General features: G+C 33.9%; 1 protein-coding gene across 1 annotated transcript; it reads right to left on the bottom strand.

The window, feature by feature from the left end:
- Positions 1–5,371: 5,371 nt before the first annotated feature.
- On the bottom strand, positions 5,372–14,334 carry LOC130974224 (AMP deaminase-like). Its single transcript, XM_057899010.1, has 19 exons — positions 13,794–14,334; positions 12,586–12,758; positions 12,167–12,380; positions 11,795–11,973; positions 11,640–11,691; positions 11,395–11,522; positions 11,111–11,290; positions 10,436–10,503; positions 10,190–10,332; positions 9,516–9,577; positions 8,904–9,017; positions 8,559–8,699; positions 7,747–7,899; positions 7,273–7,326; positions 7,087–7,197; positions 6,835–7,008; positions 6,676–6,756; positions 6,129–6,227; positions 5,372–6,010 (listed from the first exon to the last, which is right to left on the bottom strand). Exons 1-19 carry the CDS (start codon positions 14,167–14,169, stop codon positions 5,942–5,944), a joined length of 2,571 nt encoding a protein of 856 aa, XP_057754993.1. The 5' UTR covers positions 14,170–14,334; the 3' UTR covers positions 5,372–5,941.
- Between the last annotated feature and the right edge of the window lie 4,463 nt (positions 14,335–18,797).

The raw sequence follows: 18,797 nt of genomic DNA on the forward strand, positions 1-18,797 counted from the left end.
CGTAAGTGTTTCTTAAAATGAGAAAGAAGGTGGCTACTCGCAGAGGCTCTCTGACAAATTGTCCTCCTAAAAACCCTTCTCTTAAAACTCAAGCACACATCCACATATACATTCACTCTCACTCCTCTTCACATTCCTCACCCATTCCCGAAACATGGCCCGAACGAAGAACACAGCACGTCGTCCCACTGCATGTCTCCAAACACTGGTACTTCTCGAGCAAATACGACCAAGTGCAAGAAACCTATGACAGAGAAAGACCATCATCTCTCTCCTCCTCGCCGATCCTCCTCTCATCCTTGAGGATGCTCCGCCTCCTAACGTCCATTCTAATAGAGGTCACCGAAGTCCTATGTTTCAATTTGTCAAAGAACCTTGTGATCTTGAGCCCATTGGTTTTAAATCTCATTTTGGCAATCTTTTACACTGTCATTTTGATTTCTTTCATTTTTCTTCTAGTATGAACTTTGAGTTTCATAGGACAGTAGTGACTAATTATCCCATGTGTTCTACCTATCTTGTTGATTTAGATGCTTTGACTAATAAAGATTTAAACTTTGTGGAAAATATTGTTTACCTACATCGAGAACATCTTTTCAAAATCCAAAATCCTATTTTTTCATATTTGGTTCATGAATTCTATGCCAACATATTTTATCATGAAGAAAATATCCACTCATATGTAAAGAGCCATAAAATTTCTTTAAACAAAGACATCATTAGTAAAGCTCTAGGTTATTATGACCTAGGTGTTAATGCTTACATTTTTTAAAAATGGGATGATGATCTTGGTATTTTTCATCAAGAGGTTTCGGCCAATATATGTGTGAATATTTTTCTCTTGGATGGTGCTACTCTAAATCATAGATCTCTAGGTCCTGTTAGAGCTCAATTACATTGAATTATTACTCATATTCTATTACCCCAAAGCGATTCGAATCACATTCTGCGACACCTTAGTTCTGTATACCATTCACAACAAACTGAAATTTCTTTTGCATATTTGATGATGCGTCACATGTATGGCTGCATCTGAAGTGACAAAAATATTTTTTTACCATATGTCATATTTTTAACTTGCTTTTTCAAATACTTTGGTGTTGATCTCACTGATGAGAAACAAGAAAATAAAACCTCTTATCTGAAAGGCGATGGTGCAGTAAAGTAAATAAAAAAAGAAACTAGGATTGAAAAGGACACTGTTATGGAAGAAGAATAAGAAGAAGATGAAAGTCTTCCTCCATCCTTGGCTACGGATATATTTTTCTCCCACAGGTATATAGTCAATGGAGTGGTCAAGGATGTTTTACAAGAATTTATAAGTATGACCAAGCACCTCATCAACTCCAGTAAACAAGAAAAAAAATTGGCAATTTAGAATGAAAAAATCTCATAGCCGAGTTGAAGTACTTCTGAAGTACATTGATTCTTTGAGAGAAGAATCAATCCAATCTTATCAAGAAGATGAAGAGCTCTTGGGAACTGAGGATGAGGGATCTGATTTCTAAACCATTATGTTTATTGTTGTTGCTTAAAAATTGTTTCTTTTGTGTGTGTTATGATCTTTGGATATAATTTTTTTTTGTCTAAATAACTGTAATATGACTAGTAGGACTTAAACTTTGAACTACGTAATTTATATGGCTAACAAAATATTTTATGCAGGGCATTTTTTACTTCTTTGATGACAAAAGAGGGAGTAAAAATAAAAAATAAGTTGAATGAATGATATATTGAGAGACTATGCTATATTTGGTATAGTTTGGTGCTACTTTATGAGTTTGGGAATTGATTCTTTATTCTTATCAGTTTATTCCTACTAAAATCTTATTATTGTTGGTTGTAGCTTTTTTTTTTTTATCTCTAATCTTCATTGGCTATAGTTCCTTCATATATTGCTATTTTAATAGTGATTACAGGCTGAGAGATAGCACATATTAAGGGGGAGCTAACCGAATAAAAAAGGAAGAGAACTACATGAAGTTAGATCATCAAAAGAAAGCATCATTAACTTTTCTCACCACTTTTAATTACAATTTATTTTCTTAAATAATGTATCATTAATAAAAACAATAATAATTTGACGATTGACAAAATAATGAAATATTATTAGTTGGGTTAAAAGCCCAAAAATTTTTGTAATGTATGTGGTTATTGTGCAGAAAAATAAACAGGCTCAATTCACTTGCCAACACTCTTCTCTCCTCTATCCTGTAATCAATGTGCTAAAATTCTTTTGCAAACTCTCTCTTTCCTCCAGTAGCCCGAAATTCACATGATGTACCCCAAATCAAGGGTGAAAAGATGTTTTACAAAACTAAATGGCATGATCAGAAGTTGGTTGAAGCAAAATGAAAAAGTGATACACCTAATTTAAGCATTAAAATTGAAAAAGAGAAAAAAAGTCAATGTTAGAGGCAAAAGAGAAAAATCAAATCTGATTTGATACAAAAACAAATCAAAGAATCTAAGTTGTCATCTTTGTGTAACTACTCTAACTTGTTGAAGCTACTATTTTTCTGTTGTACATTTTCGGGTAAGAAGAAAAAATGGTTATTTTTCTTTGCTGTAAATCAAATGTCACAATTAAAATTTGAAGCCAAAAAATGAATCAATAGTTTGGATCTTTAAAGTCAAAAGAAAAAGGAAGAAAGAGAAGCAGCAAGCCATGAAACTCTGATAATGTCCCATTTCTTCTCTGAGTCACTGCTCTAATTTTTGGAAAAGAAGAACAAACCTAAGGTGTTTAGCTAAACTCAAGTTTTGGAAGCTTTACTCTTATATACAAGGGTAAATGACCATAAATTAAAGTAAGGAGAGTGAGCACACTATTTGAGTCTTCATAGCTTTCTAGTTATACCTTCTTTTTTTTTCATGGTTTTACATTGAAAATATGTTCTTCAGATTTATCTTTCTTTGTTTCAATCAATGAAAAAAGGTAAATATGTGATGTATCAATAAAAGTCATCGAGAGAAAAGGTAAAGAGAGTAATCCTAGAGAAAAGTCTGAAATTATGTCAATCTCTTTTATAATTGTTTCTGTTTTGTTTTCATGAACCTGAGAGGTTTTTCTTGCTAAGTTGGATGAGTACTTAGTGTTGAGAGTTTAAGGAGTGAACCTAGCCAAATCAAACTTAGTTAAAAGTTTGGTTTGTCCTTGATAGGATTAGGTTGAATTTTTAGACCAGGATATATAGCTGTGTTATTTTCTCTTCTCTGCTCTTTCTAATTTGCATATTACGAGACAAAATAAAATTGTCTCCTACTTAATCAACTTTACAGAATTCACAGCAACACAGAGTGTTAATCTCTTTTCTTTGGTCTGTTCTTGATTCTCTTGTTGAGAGACAAAATGAATTTATCTCCTGCATAATCAGTATTGCAGACTTCGCAACAACAAAGACTAAAATACTATCTTAAAGTCTAAAAGTGCACAAAATTAAAAGAGGTCGTAGATTCAACCTCTCTTCTCTAAGCCGTTGAGAACCTTCAAATATTTTGAAAAAACAATAATAACATAATAGAAATAAAATTATTAGTCCTGCTATATATCCAAGTCTTTTCGACAAATAAGTCAAACCAAATTAACCCAAATCTAACAAACACCAATTTTCATAGTGAGGTGTTAGACACACTCCAACTCCCCACTAACGCGAACGTATCCCGCGCTCTTTAACTTGAATACATTTTTCTTTGTGTTCTTTCTTCTTCATGTGTTTCTTCTTCATTGTTGTTTTTTATTGTTGCATTTTTTTCCTCCTCTTCCTGGTGGTTTAATTTTGTAACATTATGTGTTTCTTCTTTTTCTTTATTTAATTCTTTCTTGTTTTTATTCTTGTTAAGCGGATAAAACAAGAAGAATTATGAGAAAGTGAAAAAAGAAGAAGATGATGATGAGAAGTAGTTTTTGATTTATGCAAAACTTATTAAAAAATAGCATCGAAACTTTTTAATTGTGACACCAAAATTTTTTAACTGTGACACAAGTTCTTGTTAAGATGATGAAACAAGAATTATGAGAATGTGAAAAAAGAAGAGGAGGAATGAGAGTTTTGAGTTGTGTATAATTTATTAAAAAAATAATACCAAAAATTTTTAATTGTGACACACAAATTTTCTTAATTTTAACACCGAAATTTCTTAACCGTGACATAGAAATTTCATAACCGTGTTATTTTCAATTAAATTATGTATTTTTCTTATCATTGAACTAGTTGGGTGGGTATTGAATTCATATATAAGAGGTTTAGCCTGTGTTATTTACAACAAATTGATGTAATTTTTTGTTCTAAAACATATTTGATAATTTTTTATTGGTTAAGTGAGTTAAGGTTTTGGACTTGTAATTCTTTATAGATTTCTTGTATCATTTACCAAAAATTTATATGTCATTTCTAACTAAATAATGTGTTTTGTTATAACTGAATTGATTGTGTTGTATTAAACTGAAGAAGAAGAGAAAGAAGAAGAAGAATTTTAAGTTATGTAAAATTCAACAAAAAATAGCACCAAAATTTTTTGACACAAAAAATTTCTTAATTTTGATATCAAATTTTTTTAACTATGACACAGGTTCTTGTTAAAAAGAAGAAGATGAATATGATCATCATCGTGATCATAAAGAAGAGGATGAATAAGAGTTTTGAATAATGCAGAATATATCAGAAAAATAGTACCAAAATTTTTTAATCGTGACACATAAAACTTTAGTTTTGACACCAAAATTTTTTAACCATATCATTTACAACTAAATAAATATATGATATTTAACTAAAAAGAAAAAGAAGATGATGGTGGTGGTGGTAGTGATAATGAAAGAAGCAAAAAATAAAAGAAAAAGAAAAACAAGAAACTAAATAAGAAAAGGAGGAAGAAGAGGAAGATGTGGTGGTGGTGACGACAATAATAACAAAAGAGAATAATAAAGAAAAAGAAGGAAGAGAAAAAAAAGAAGCAGCAGAGTCTAAATGTGAGTGCATAGATGTGAAATACATTATAATAACTTGGTTGAACTTATTTAGCCATTTAGCTTAGTTGTAAAATCTTTTCGTAAAATTATAAGTTAGTTAAAATAAACAAATAAAAAAATTTTATTTTGAATTCATAAAATATTCACTAAATAATAATAATAATCATCCATAAATAATATAAAAATATATAACAAATTAAACATTAAATAAAATTTTAAATATAATATTATATCAGGTATTGCTTTTGAAAAATAGTTCTAAAATCTAATCCAATTTCTGCAATTTGTCAAAAATAAAATCTAATTAAATCTAATTAGTATAATTTTGATCAATTTTTAATTGGATTGAATTAGATGAACACTTTAATTTAAACCAGAACCAATTTGAATTTGAAGGGAAGGATTGAGTAGGAAAAACAAAGTTTTGTTGTGATTTTAGGTTTCATTGGGTTATCTAGTTATATTGTTAAGTAATTTTGATACACTTACAGTACTTCACAATGCCAAAACTGAGGCCCTCTCATAGTCATACACCAACAATGAAAGAACACCCTATAAACAAATTGGAATCAAAATTTGAGACTGGATGCCTCTCTTTCAACTGCGTATGTTATGTCACATATATTACTAACTGCAACAAGCATCACTGATCAATGCACCTGCAATTATTGGCAACCCCACTCTTTTCACTCTAGCCCCCAAATGAACAAAAGAAAAAGCACTTTTACAGCACCAAATTGATTTGATCCATGGCGCAGCTAGGACATCATGTGGGATACATATATACTCTGTCTCAGGTCCAAACTCTTCGAACCAAAATGCCTTCGGCCTAAGTTTGTGCGTGCCAAAAGCCTAAAACCTTATGCTGGATTGCTGGGTGGGTAATGTGGGCTAAGGGCAACAGGTTCAATCATTCTATGGAGCAAGTGAGAAAGAGCCAAATACAAATGCTATGTGCCTCTGGCATATTATCTATCTGTCCACTACTTCAGGAATGACGGCTTTGCCCAGATAAACCTGTTGCATCTCATCTCTCCAAATCTGCAAGGACAGCAATTATACACATAGCTTCAATGTAATTTTCTATCCTAATTTGTTTATATAGCACAAAAAGAATCTAGTTTAAAATATTGAATTCACCCATTCATTGAAATCATACCATGTCTCGGAATTCCAACCGTATATGTGGAACATTTGTTTTTTGAATATCATTTCCATCTGGCCCCCTCTTATAGTACTCCTGACCTATCCAATGTGACTGCCACAAGAAAAGCTGATGAATTTCTGTGTGTGTGTATATATAAAATATATTTGTATCCATGTATGTATAATTATCATTCTTGTCTCTTTACTATATTCAAGCAATGATTTAAGTGATTATTAAGTTTGTATTTCAACAATATCATCAAAGTATAACATTGAATTAAGTTGGTAGTTCACACTTTGCAGTTATGTAGTATTATCCTCGTTCAGTGAATCATATTCTCTCCTTGAATATAAACAAGGATTCATGTGTCATCCAAATAATGATGTTAAAAGTTTTATAATTCTAAAATACCAAGAATGATATTGAGTATTGGATAACGCTCTCCTAGAAGAGATCACTGTAAACATATGACACTTCTCACCATCCATACTTAGGCCACAGCAAAGATCTCAGCTTTTTTCACTTGTTCACAAGAGTACCAAATTCAAGTTAAGATTACCTTCAATGCATGTGAAAAACCTGATTGATAAACAGAATTGCGGGCAATCTCACACAAATCACATGCACTCAGCTTCCATACCTGTAGAGGAATTGTGTTCTATCAGCAATGCCTGCTCATAGAGAGAGAAAGGGGTAGAGAATGAAATATGTAACTTACAGAAGCTGCTATGCTATATTCTTCAACCAATGGTTCCTTTGTCAAGTGAATTTGGAGTGGATCATCGGTAGAAAGTGAAACATTCAATCCCCGTGAGAAGAACATTGGAAAAGGATTTCGATGGTAGTCTAAGAATAGGGAGTTATTGCTGAGAGGAGACATTGCCAGTCCAATCTGATAACAAATATACAATTACCAATTAGTCACTTAAAAAATTTAAATAAACAAAAATCAATTGAAAATTAACCATACTTGAGCTAAATAATATAAATACTGAAGAACAGGAGATTTTCTCAAATTGATTCCATGCGCAATGTTGTGGGCCGTAAGAAAGGTTGCAGCTAGGTGGTCAATATCACCAGCCTGCATCAAACATGATATATCAGGGACCCATACAACTAACAAGTATCCAAACAAAAATTACAATCCAATAATTACCTCTCCAGAATGTGGACGGAATTTAATTGTTGTCATTCCCTTTGACTCACGTAGCTGAGAAATATTACATTATGTCAAATTTTGGTGTGTCAAAACAAATTCTAGATACCTATATACTCACTATGATTATTGTTTCTTTCTTTTGTTTTTTAGTTTTTTAGTTGGGGATTTCTGGATGCTCATTATGAATAAAAGCAGAAAATCTTAGTATGGCCATCTAAGGGAATCCATGGATGACTAAGGAAAGAAGAAAGCAACACAATAAATATATATAGTAATGGTTTTGGTACAATATGATCAAGAGGTCTGCAACTTATGCTACATAGTATTTAAAAGAAAAGAGTGTGAACCCTTGTTTACTCTTCTCCTTGTCAACAAAGGGAGTTGATTTCTATTGTGGTGAAGTGAATAGCTAGAACAGCTAATCAAAAATTGACGAAAGTATAAAGTTGTTTAAGAAAAACCATTACAAACCTTGTTTAAGGTGTAAAGATTGGCATAACAGTAATAGGCATAGTATGAAAATGCTGGATTGAATACGTTAGTCCATTGAGCAGGTGTAGGCATGTGTTTTGTTGGCCGTCTTTCAGGTTTGCTTTCATCATCCACCAAATCCAACCCAACAACCTAAACATACATAAACAAAAACTCATAACTGGGCAACGGCTCTATATTGCACAAGAAAAGCACTACAAAACAATAACATGATTGATTAAATATCTGTGTCTAAATCTGTTTTTGTTTTATTTTCTTTTTTTAAAATAATTTTTTGGGTGGGCAAGACTTAAAATTACAAAGCAAAGCTAGCACCTAAGGCTTGGTTTGGTAAAGCTTTTCGGAGAGGTGCTTGTGCTTTTCAAAAGCAAGCACTTCGTTTTGCGTTTGGTAAATAAAAAGCTCATGTGCTTATGCTTGCAACTTTTAAAAGTTAGGAGTGCTTTTGAAAGCACCAAAGGAGGAGCTTTTCAAAGTTGACTTGTGCTTATCAAAATTAAAAAGTCTAATATAACCTTGTACATTAATTAATATTCAAATTTAATTCTTACATTAATGTCTATTATAGTATTTTAAATTTTAAAAGTTATTTTACCAAACGCACTTATTGTTTATGCTTATTAAAAATCATTTTTAATTTAATTTACCAAAAACAGATGCTACAACTTTTAAAAAGCTAACTTTTAAAAGCTACCTTTTATAAACTACTTTTGAAAAGTAAAAGTTTTACTAAACTAAGCCTAAGTCAGACTACTATTTAACAATTTAAATTAAATGAAATCCTATCAAACCTGTTTCAAGAAAACATGCAGTTGAGGATGCGAATCAGGGTCCACAGTAACCTCAAAAAGTGGAATAAAGATATTGTCAAGGATGTTCTGGAATGAGGTCACAATTCCCATCTCTTTGTATACGTTGTACAACCTTGGAAGCTGCAAGACAATTTTTTAAAACTACTTAGCTACACTTTACAATCTATTAGCAATAAAGAGAAAAGGGTAAATGTCATAAATAATAGAGACTCCTAAGAGATGTGGCAAAAGAATAATTACAAAAACTGAAGTATATATCTAAAAACTCCTGAACTAAACAAGAACTACTATGCGTAGTAATCAAGGAGTGAAATAAATAAATACCTGGATCAGCCAAACAACATTCTCGCTATACAGTTCATTATTGACTATCCAACTTGCTAGTTGGTCCCACTCACTTTGTTTCCTCCCATATATTGATATTCTGTACTCTGCCATCTGTGAACAATACATGCAAAGCAATAAGCTCGGAATCATTTGGCACCCACTTCAAAGGGAATAAGCATACAGAAATAGAAATCAAGAGATGAAAGATTATAGCAAGTTATAAAAATAAAAAGTAAATTCTATTACCCCTCAATGCTATAAAATATACGTGAGAATTTTTTTTATCATTGGTTACAAAAAGGTTTTCGACATGAATGAAATACAGCTAGCTGTAAGTACAATCCTCATGAACATTTCAACCTCTTGTGAGTACAAAATGTGGGGTGGAGGGAAGAACAAAATAAGTGGACATGATTATGGAAGCAAGGGCAAATTTAACACATTAACCTGCATGACTCACCAAAGTAAAACCATGCTGAATCTTAGGGTGTATAAGACAAGAAGCACAAATTTGAAAGACCCAGCACAGAAAATAAGCAGTCTAACATGAATTTTACATTTCGTTAGACTATAATAGAGGAAAACATATAGATGAAGTTAAGAAAATACCTGATATTTACTGGCCGCAAGATCAGCAAACACTTGCTTTGTCACCTCACCAAGGAAACGACCTGTTTGGTGTAACACAAATGACAACATTATGAAAATGAGTCAGATGATCTTGAAATTATCAGAATTAATGCAAATGAGTTCTGATTCCCAACAACCACCGGTATTCTTTTTCTGATGCTTCTACTACTATACCAATCCACAATCATAGTTGCTTTTGGAAATATAATTCAAAAACTGACTTCAAAGCCTGGCTGCTTATTTCCAATTGAAAATGCAAAGACCACAATAAATATATGAAACTTCCAACTTCAAAGAATTATGAACCTCCTTCAAGAATAACCAGCCCATTTTAATCACAGATACAAATTTCCCAAATAGGAACCCGTAACTCAATATTTAAAGCAAATTAATGATCCAATTCTGAAGAACACTAAAACGATGTGATGCCTCTGAAGCAATATTTAGTAAAATAAAAAATACAAAAAAGTTTGACACAATTTTGAGATTTCGTGTGTTTGTATTTTTTGGTGGTGGTGGTGGTGTGGTGGGGGGGGGGGGGGGGGGTTGTTCTATTGAGAGAGAGAGAGAGAGAGAGAGAGAGAGAGAGAGAGAGAGAGAGAGAGAGAGAGAGAGAGAGAGAGAGATTCAACTGTCCTCATTAAAAAAATTACCTTGAATGAGATTATCTTGCTTAAGGAATATCTCCCTCAGCCTACTTTGCCCACAAGGATTGTATTTAAGATTAAATTTGTCAAAGCGATGAAATGTGCTCTTGTCTGCATGAACGTCCAAAAGGTCAACATTGAGATCATATCTGCTCAAAAAGCAATTTGAAAATAAAAAATTGTTATTTTAAGATGTAGCCAAGAAAATTCAATTAGAAATTATAATTATGGTATGAATTAGAAAGTTGTTACCCAGTCAAATCCAGACTCTCAAAAACTTCTTTCAATGTGAGATATGTCCCATCTCGAAATATTACAACCTGAATGAAGTTAAAATTATAGAGGTTGTAATGAGTATCCAATCATTGCAATGTATACCAGTTTCCAAGATTATCAGTCACAGTATCCAGAACTGAAAGAGCATAACATAATGCATAGCATATCATATTTTGGTTTTGTAACTTGCAAGCATGAATATCATCTGTACTGGTGCATCTCATGAAATCAATCGATCATTTGCATGTTCTAAGAACTCTTGTAATTTTTGAACAATTGAACTCCATAGTAAACTGAAACCTTTTACATGTAAGGCATTTCATTTTTACACTTACTAAAGAAGCATGCACTAATAAGCAAAACAATTGCCTACATGTGAGTTATCAATTGTCCCACTGCATACTGGTTAAATATACACACACCGACATTTTGATGGTACATACTTATCCAGTACAGCAGCCTAAAAGAAAACCATTCATCTTGAAACCATTCATCTTGAAAATTGAATTCATAACTTTAGCTTAATAATAATAATAATAATAATAACAATAATAATAATAATTCTAAAAAATGAGAGAGAGAGAGAGAGAGAGAGAGAGAGAGAAGCAATCCATGTAATAATATAAATATATAACATATCAAAATTATCACCTCATCGGGCTCTTTCCTCAGCTTTGATTTTATAAACCTTAAAAGATGTTTCTGATTCATGCAGGCTGAGTGGTGGACATGTGTATCAACTTTCCTGACATTGTAGAAGTCTCGATGTGGAGCACTTTTTTGGGCAAGAAATTCCCTATCCGCATTTAGCATCAAATGCAGATTGAATTTCTGAAATATATATAGAACTGTCAAATATTATTTTTAAATGAAATACAAGTATAATGCAGTTTATGACTTTAATAAGAAGTTACAGCAACATTGAATGTATTTACTTGTTCTAGAAGATTAAGCCGGTGATGACATAAAGTTCGTATATTCCCTATTGCTATGACTCGAAGTATATGATGGAGGTCGGTGAAAAAAGTAGTTGCATCTGCAACAGGATAAAGCTCTTCTGTTGCTGCATATTATAAGCAAAGTTGCATAAGAATCCAGTTGAAAAGAAGAAACAAATTTCTTTTGGAAAAAGGTCTAAGGATAACACTACAAGAAACTTGGTGTATTACTAATTACTTACAGTCTTTATTTGGATATACATGAATAACCCCATCTTGCATTTCAAAGTAGTGCTGCATTACAAAACAAAATAACATTCATTTAATCACAGAAGATAAAATTGGGATATCTACCTCTTCGATGATGGAAAAGTATAAAATAAACTCAAAAACTCACATCAGACTTTCCTTCAGGTGCATAAAAGAATGGCTGTGGGTTAGGCTTTGGAGTACTGGGGTCAGATATAACTTCTTTGTCCCATGGAGCAACCGCTTCTTTAAAAACATATCTTTTTCTCATTTCAAGGCACTCTTGAAGAACCACATAGACTTCCACTTCATCAGGTGATGGAGCCTCTAAACCCAATAAAAATATATAAATTATAATTTCGGCAAATGATTTTCAAAACTGGCAAATTTGCAAGGCCACCACATGTAGACAGAAGTTAAATCTGTTTTTTTTTTTTTTCAATAGAAAATGGACTCTGCAGGTTGTAGAAAAACAAATTTAAGGAAAATCATAGAATTAAGAGACAGGAAATATTCATACCAATGGGAGAAACTTTAAGTCGAACAAAAGTTTCTTGCTCTGGCTCTTTCCTGAGAATGTCCGCTGCAATTGGATCAGGTGGAACACCATGCAGGTCACCGGACATACTATGAGAACGGATCATACTTGGTGTTGTGGCAGCTATTTGCATCTTCTCTCCATTAGCATTAACATTATCAGGTAAAGTCTCATATGGGTTTTTAACTTCTGTACCCTGCTTGCACGTTATATAAAATTCAACACTGTATAGCATTTAAATATATTATTATACTTTGCAAAACACTGCATCAGATGGAACAGCAATGGCAAGTTGGCAACATCACAAAATTTATATCATGAAAACAGTTAACAGGTTCTGCTTATAGAATGCTATATGAATGTAGATTTAAACCTATGAAGAACAACATCACAAGACTTACAACATTTCCATTTGTATGCAGATATGTTGTATCCATCGCAGCATTGTCAGCGGCAATATCATCATCATCTGATCCTTCTACACTTTCAAAGGCGCTGGCACTTGCAACAGGTGACTTGGGAGAAATTGGTCTTAAAATATTTCTCTTTGGGGTACCAGGATGCATGGATTTTGCTGTAAAGTTTTTTCCTTGGTTAATAAAACAAATTAATGATTTGATCAAACATTTCTTGTATTTATGTGGAAATCATGCCAAAAAGAAGGCAGGGCATAAAGAAAGCACAGTGATAACTATGCTTAAACATAGCATAAAGTTTTGTTGTAGAAAAGGGCATGGCAACATTTTAAAGTAGATTAGATGAAATCCATATTAGCTCAAGGGATCATTTTCTCACCAAAAGCACCTTTCTGATATACTTATACTAGAAACCAGATGCTCCTCACTATTTCGATCAATTTTATACTTTAAAACCCACTTTACTAATAAAGTAATATTCCCACCATTCAATATAGTGGAACATCTTTCCCATTCAATTATTCCATCTCAACCAGACGCAGAATAAACTCAGAAAACAATTTAGGATTAATTTTCCATTTTTTGGATGATTAAGATTCATTTTCTATCCAAAAGAGGTGAAGATGCCTACAAGAAGTTTGATATTTTAATATTTTTATTCATAGAAAATATTCTTGTTTGCTCTTTTTACTTTTTTTTTTTTAAAGGAACTTTTTACTTAGTGCTCCATATTCTCTCCTCTTCAGTAGCTTTTTCTTTAAATTGTTTTTCTATATTTTAAAATTTTTAAATTACCCAGCTTGATCCTCTATCTTCTGAACTTTTCATTCAATCACATATACTATGAACTGGAACAAAACAATGGAGGATAAAAAGAAAAAGATTTAAGAGAAAAAAGAAGGCATATCCATTATCCAATGCTTGTACCATTAATTCAATGGAATCCGAATTTCCAAGCCTTCCAAAGCAAAGATCAAATTTTCGAATTACTAGATTACTAGTACAAATAAAAATTCACAAAATTTCATAAACCACTAATAGAGTAGCTCCAGAAACTACGGCATCAATTCACATAGCCTTTAACTCCAATCCATGAATCAATGAAAAACACATCATAATTCATAACAGTGACTTCAATTTCATATTTTTAAATTATACAATTTTACTATCAAGCATTTTGATGACAGCCATACCTTCCCGGAGCGATTGCAGCCGCGGCAATCCTGCCGGAATCCCATCGACTGGAGGCAGTCCGTTCCACTTATCCTCACCGTCCATCCCGCCACCGCCGGAGATCGCTCCGACATCCGGCAGCGACAACCCTCGCCGGTAGTAACCTCTACCCCTCCTCCTGGCGCGGACTCCACCGCCGCCACCATTGACATGCTTCCTTGCATGGTTCGTCAAATCTCCGTCACCGCCGGTATCACCGGCGTCATCGTCGACGGCGCGCGCAAACTCAAGGAGCTGGGAGAGGGTCTTGCGGTGCATGAAGTAGGCAGAGACAGCTACCGCCGAAGCTCCGACGAGAGCGGCAAGAGCGAGGTGGAAGGCATAAGCGTCCATCATCAATCGCTATGATGAATAATATTGTTATAGACAGTGAGAGCGTTGAGAAATAGAGAGATAGATAAACCCTACAAGTGGTGGAAATGGCAGCGAAGAGAAAGAAGAAAGAGAGAAAAGAAAGAGTTATGAGTCAGAGAGAAGTGTGAGGTGAGGTGAGCTGAGAGGGAGAGAGAAGAGATGGTATGTCCGTATTTATAGAAAAAAACACCAGCAAGAACAGTCCAGCCAGGAGGGTATGTCTCCCTCACACCTCTCTCTCTCTCTCTCTCTAATAATGGAAAGGATGTCAAAAATAAAGGAATAAAATTGAACCAAAATTAATAAAAAAATCTAATCTAATGATATAAACATTAACTCAATATTATTAGTTAAAAAGATAGGAAACATTTCAAGTGCACCAGGGAACACCGGTGCACCAGTTGTTTTAACCGTTGATTTTAATTAATATATATTATATATATTTTTTATAATTCAGATCAACGGTTAAAACAACTGGTACACCGGTACTCCCGGTGTATTTGAAATGCTTCCAAAAAGATAAAGCATCGACTGATTTAATAACTTTAAAGAAAAATCATAAAGTCTATAAAATCTCTTTGAGATTTAGTTAGATAAAATTTTTTGATGAGGTATTTAAATTTTTAAAAAGTACATATATTTTATTTTTAGTCATGCTATATATCCATGTAATTTTGTATCCAAGTCTATTTAAGCTGACTCATACCAAAAATACCAATACCATTAAATGAAATGTGAAATACACGCGTCCAACACATACGAAACTGCTACTTCATTCGCACTTTATTATGAAAAAGTAAAAAAAATGTTCCTTCTTCTTTAACACACACAAAAACGCTTCTTCTCTTCGAATCTCTCTCAAAATCACTCAAACTTCACTCACGTTCTCCGCGAAAACCACCACTGAAGAAGAATCGCGAGAAGATTTCGGAAGTAAGAAGCAAAAACGAACCACCACAGCAACTGAGACCGACAAAGGTATGAGAAAAACCAATGTTCATTTTAAATATTGCAATCTCGCGTTTCTCCTAGTTGCATTTTAGGTTTATTGGATAGAGTTTATTCGTTTAGTATAGATGTATTTTGATTCTATTTTTACAACGTAACTAGGGCTTGGAATGAAATGTGTTCTTATTTTCATTCAATTCAGTGGAGTTGCTATTTTTGATTCACTTGATTGTTAGTATGTTCATTTGACTTCTTTTGCATGCAAAAATACTATTTTTGATGAATGAATGTTTATAACGTTTTATTCAGCACATTCATGTTGCTCGGTTCAGTGGAGTTACTCATTTTCATTCACTTAATTGTTAGTGTGTTCAATTGAGCCTTTTTGCATGTAGAAATATTTTTCTTGATCATTGAATGTCTATCACATTTTATTCACCATATGAATGGCGTTTGGTTCAATGGAGTTGGCTATTTTCATTCACTTGATTGTCAGTGTGTTCAGTTGAGTTCTTTTGCATTCAAAAATGCTTTTGTTGCTGATTGAATGCTTATCACGTTTTATTCACAACATAAATGGTGTTCAGTTCAGTGGAGTTGGTCATTTTCATTTACTTGATTATTAGTTTATTTAGTTGATTGCTTTTGTATGAATAAATGATTTTGTTGCTGTTTCAATGTCTATTACGTTTTATTCAACACATGATTGTCGTTCGATTCAGTGGGGTTGGCCATTTTCATTCACTTGATTGTTAGTATGTTCAGTTTGATCCTTTCGCATGCATAAATGATTTTCTTGATGATTGAATGTTTATCAATTTTCAGTGGAGTTGATAATTTTAATTCACCTGGTTGTTAGTGTGTTCAGGTAGCTTCTTTTGCATGTAGAATTGATATTCTAGCTGTTTCATAATTTATCACGTTTTATTCAGTGCATCAAGTGAGTTCAGTTCAGTGGGTTGAGACATTTTCATTCACTTGATTAAGATATACATGCTTGTGTTTGTCGGTGTATTGAGTGAAGTATTGACCAAATTTTTTTGTCCTTATAGAAAAAATGAAGAAGACAATAGTGACAAAGAAGGAGAAGCCGCACTATAACGTAAGCACATTAAATATATTTATCCGCTTTGATTCGAATAAAATATATTTTGTATTATAAATATATCGTGACATTCTGTTTTGAAACCTTGGAGAAAACTCACGATTGCAGATGTCAAACAAAGGCAATAGCAACAGTGTTCAAGAATTTAAGTCAAAAAAAGAAAGATATAGTTGAAAAAAAAGGATTCGGTGCCCTGGCACATGTCCCGAAAATGAACGTCTCTCACGCCCTCTTGAGAGAATTGATTGATTGCTATGATGAATACCATGGATGCCTGAAAATTTTCCATGAAAAAATATACATAACACCTCGCAAGATAGCAGCTGCGCTGGGCATAAACCACGGCGATAATACACTTTTCACTTTCTGCTTATTTTTGGTTCATTGATTTCTTTGATTTCGGTTCATATGGGTACAAAAAATTAAATTGAGCTTTTTTGGCAGATTTATTGCTATTAAAATATTATAGGGAATCATTTTTCTGAAAAGGTTGAGTATGGCAGACTGAATGAGGCAGATAAAGCAATATTTGATAGCCTCAAATGTGTTACGTTGGCTTCTTTGACAAAATCTGTCCTGGATATGAGTGTTGAAGGGAAGGAAAACCGGCAAAAATTCCAAAAGACTTTTTTCATCTTCGTACAGAAGTGCTTCTTGCTGCCAACGATGGTAAGCATGGCCTCCCCGATCCATAAGCCGCCTATCTTTCATGTGGACAACATCTGATAGTGGGATTGGGCAAATCATGTGCTCAGCTTCTTGCGGAAGGGAATCAAGAACAAAAAAAGGGAAAGAAACAGTCCGTTGACAGCTATGTTTTTGTTTTGATGCTAATTTTTTTTCCATGAAACCAAGTTCCTTCCCTTGGATGGATGATGAGCGGATAATTTATACGCTTTTTGGCATTGTTTTTAGTATGTTTTTAGTATGTTTTAGTTAGTTTTTATTATATTTTTATTAGTTTTTAGTTAAAATTCACTTTTCTGGACTTTACTATGAGTTTGTGTGTTTTTCTGTGATTTCAGGTATTTTCTGGCTGAAATTGAGGGACCTGAGCAAAAATCTGATTCAGAGGCTGTAAAGGATTGCAGATGCTGTTGGATTCTGACCTCTCTGCATTCAAAGTGGATTTTCTGGAGCTACAGAAGCCCAATTAGCGCGCTTTCTACGGCATTGGAAAGTAGACATCCTGGGCTTTCCAGCAATATATAATAGTTCATACTTTGCCCGACATTTGATGGCCCAAATCGGCGTTCCAAATCAGCTCAAAACTGCCCGGCGTTAAACGCTGGAACTGTCACAAGAATGGGAGTTAAGCGCCCAAACTGGTATAAAAGCTGGCGTTTAACTCCAAGAGAAGTCTCTACACGAAAATACTTCAATGCTCAGCCCAAGCACACACCAAGTGGGTCCGGAAGTGGATTTTTATGTCATTTACTCATTTCTGTAAACCCTAGGCTACTAGTTCTCTACATATAGGACATTTTACTATTGTATTCTCATCTGGGTAGCTATCTTTAGTCTTATGCTATCTTAGATCATTGGGAGGCTGGCCTCACGGCCATGCCTAGACCTTGTTCTTATGTATTTTCAACGGTGGAGTTTCTACACATCATAGATTAAGGTGTGGAGCTCTGCTGTACCTCGAGTATTAATGCAATTACTATTGTTCTTCTATTTAATTCAGCTTGTTCTTATTCCAAGATATTCATTCGCACTCAAGAACTTGATGAATGTGATGATTATGTGACGCTCATCATCATTCTCACTTATGAACGCGTGCCTGACAACCACTCCCGTTCTACAAGCAAACAAGGCTTGAATGTTTATCTCTTGGACTCCTTAATCGGAATCTTCGTGGCATAAGCTAGAATTGATGGCGGCATTCAAGAGAATCCGGAAGGTCTAAACCTTGTCTGTGATATTCTGAGTAGGATTCAATGATTGAATGACTGTGACGAGCTTCAAACTCCTGAAGGCTGGGCGTTAGTGACAGACGCAAAAGAATCAATGGATTCTATTCCAACCTGATTGAGAACCGACAGATGATTAGCCGTGCCGTGACAGGGTGCGTTGAACATTTTCACTGAGAGGACGGGACTGTAGCCACTGACAACGGTGATGCCCAACATACAGCTTGCCATGGAAAGGAGTAAGAAGGATTGGATGAAGACAGTAGGAAAGCAGAGAGACGGAAGGGACAAAGCATCTCCATTCGCTTATCTGAAATTATCACCAAGCATAAGTATCTCTGTCTTTATGCTTTATTCATATATCATTCATAACCATTTGAATCTGTCTGACTAAGATTTACAAGATGACCATAGCTTGCTTCATACCAACAATCTCCGTGGGATCGACCCTTACTCGCGTAAGGTTTATTACTTGGACGACCCAGTGCACTTGCTGGTTAGTTGTGCGAAGTTGTGATAAAGAGTTGAGATTGCAATTGAGCGTACCATGTTGATGGCGCCATTGATGATCACAATTTCGTGCACCAAGTTTTTGGCGCCGTTGCCGGGGATTGTTTCGAGTTTGGACAACTGACGGTTCATCT

This window comes from Arachis stenosperma, chromosome 4 (assembly GCF_014773155.1).
Source record: "Arachis stenosperma cultivar V10309 chromosome 4, arast.V10309.gnm1.PFL2, whole genome shotgun sequence".
In the NCBI taxonomy this organism is placed as follows: domain Eukaryota; kingdom Viridiplantae; phylum Streptophyta; class Magnoliopsida; order Fabales; family Fabaceae; genus Arachis; species Arachis stenosperma.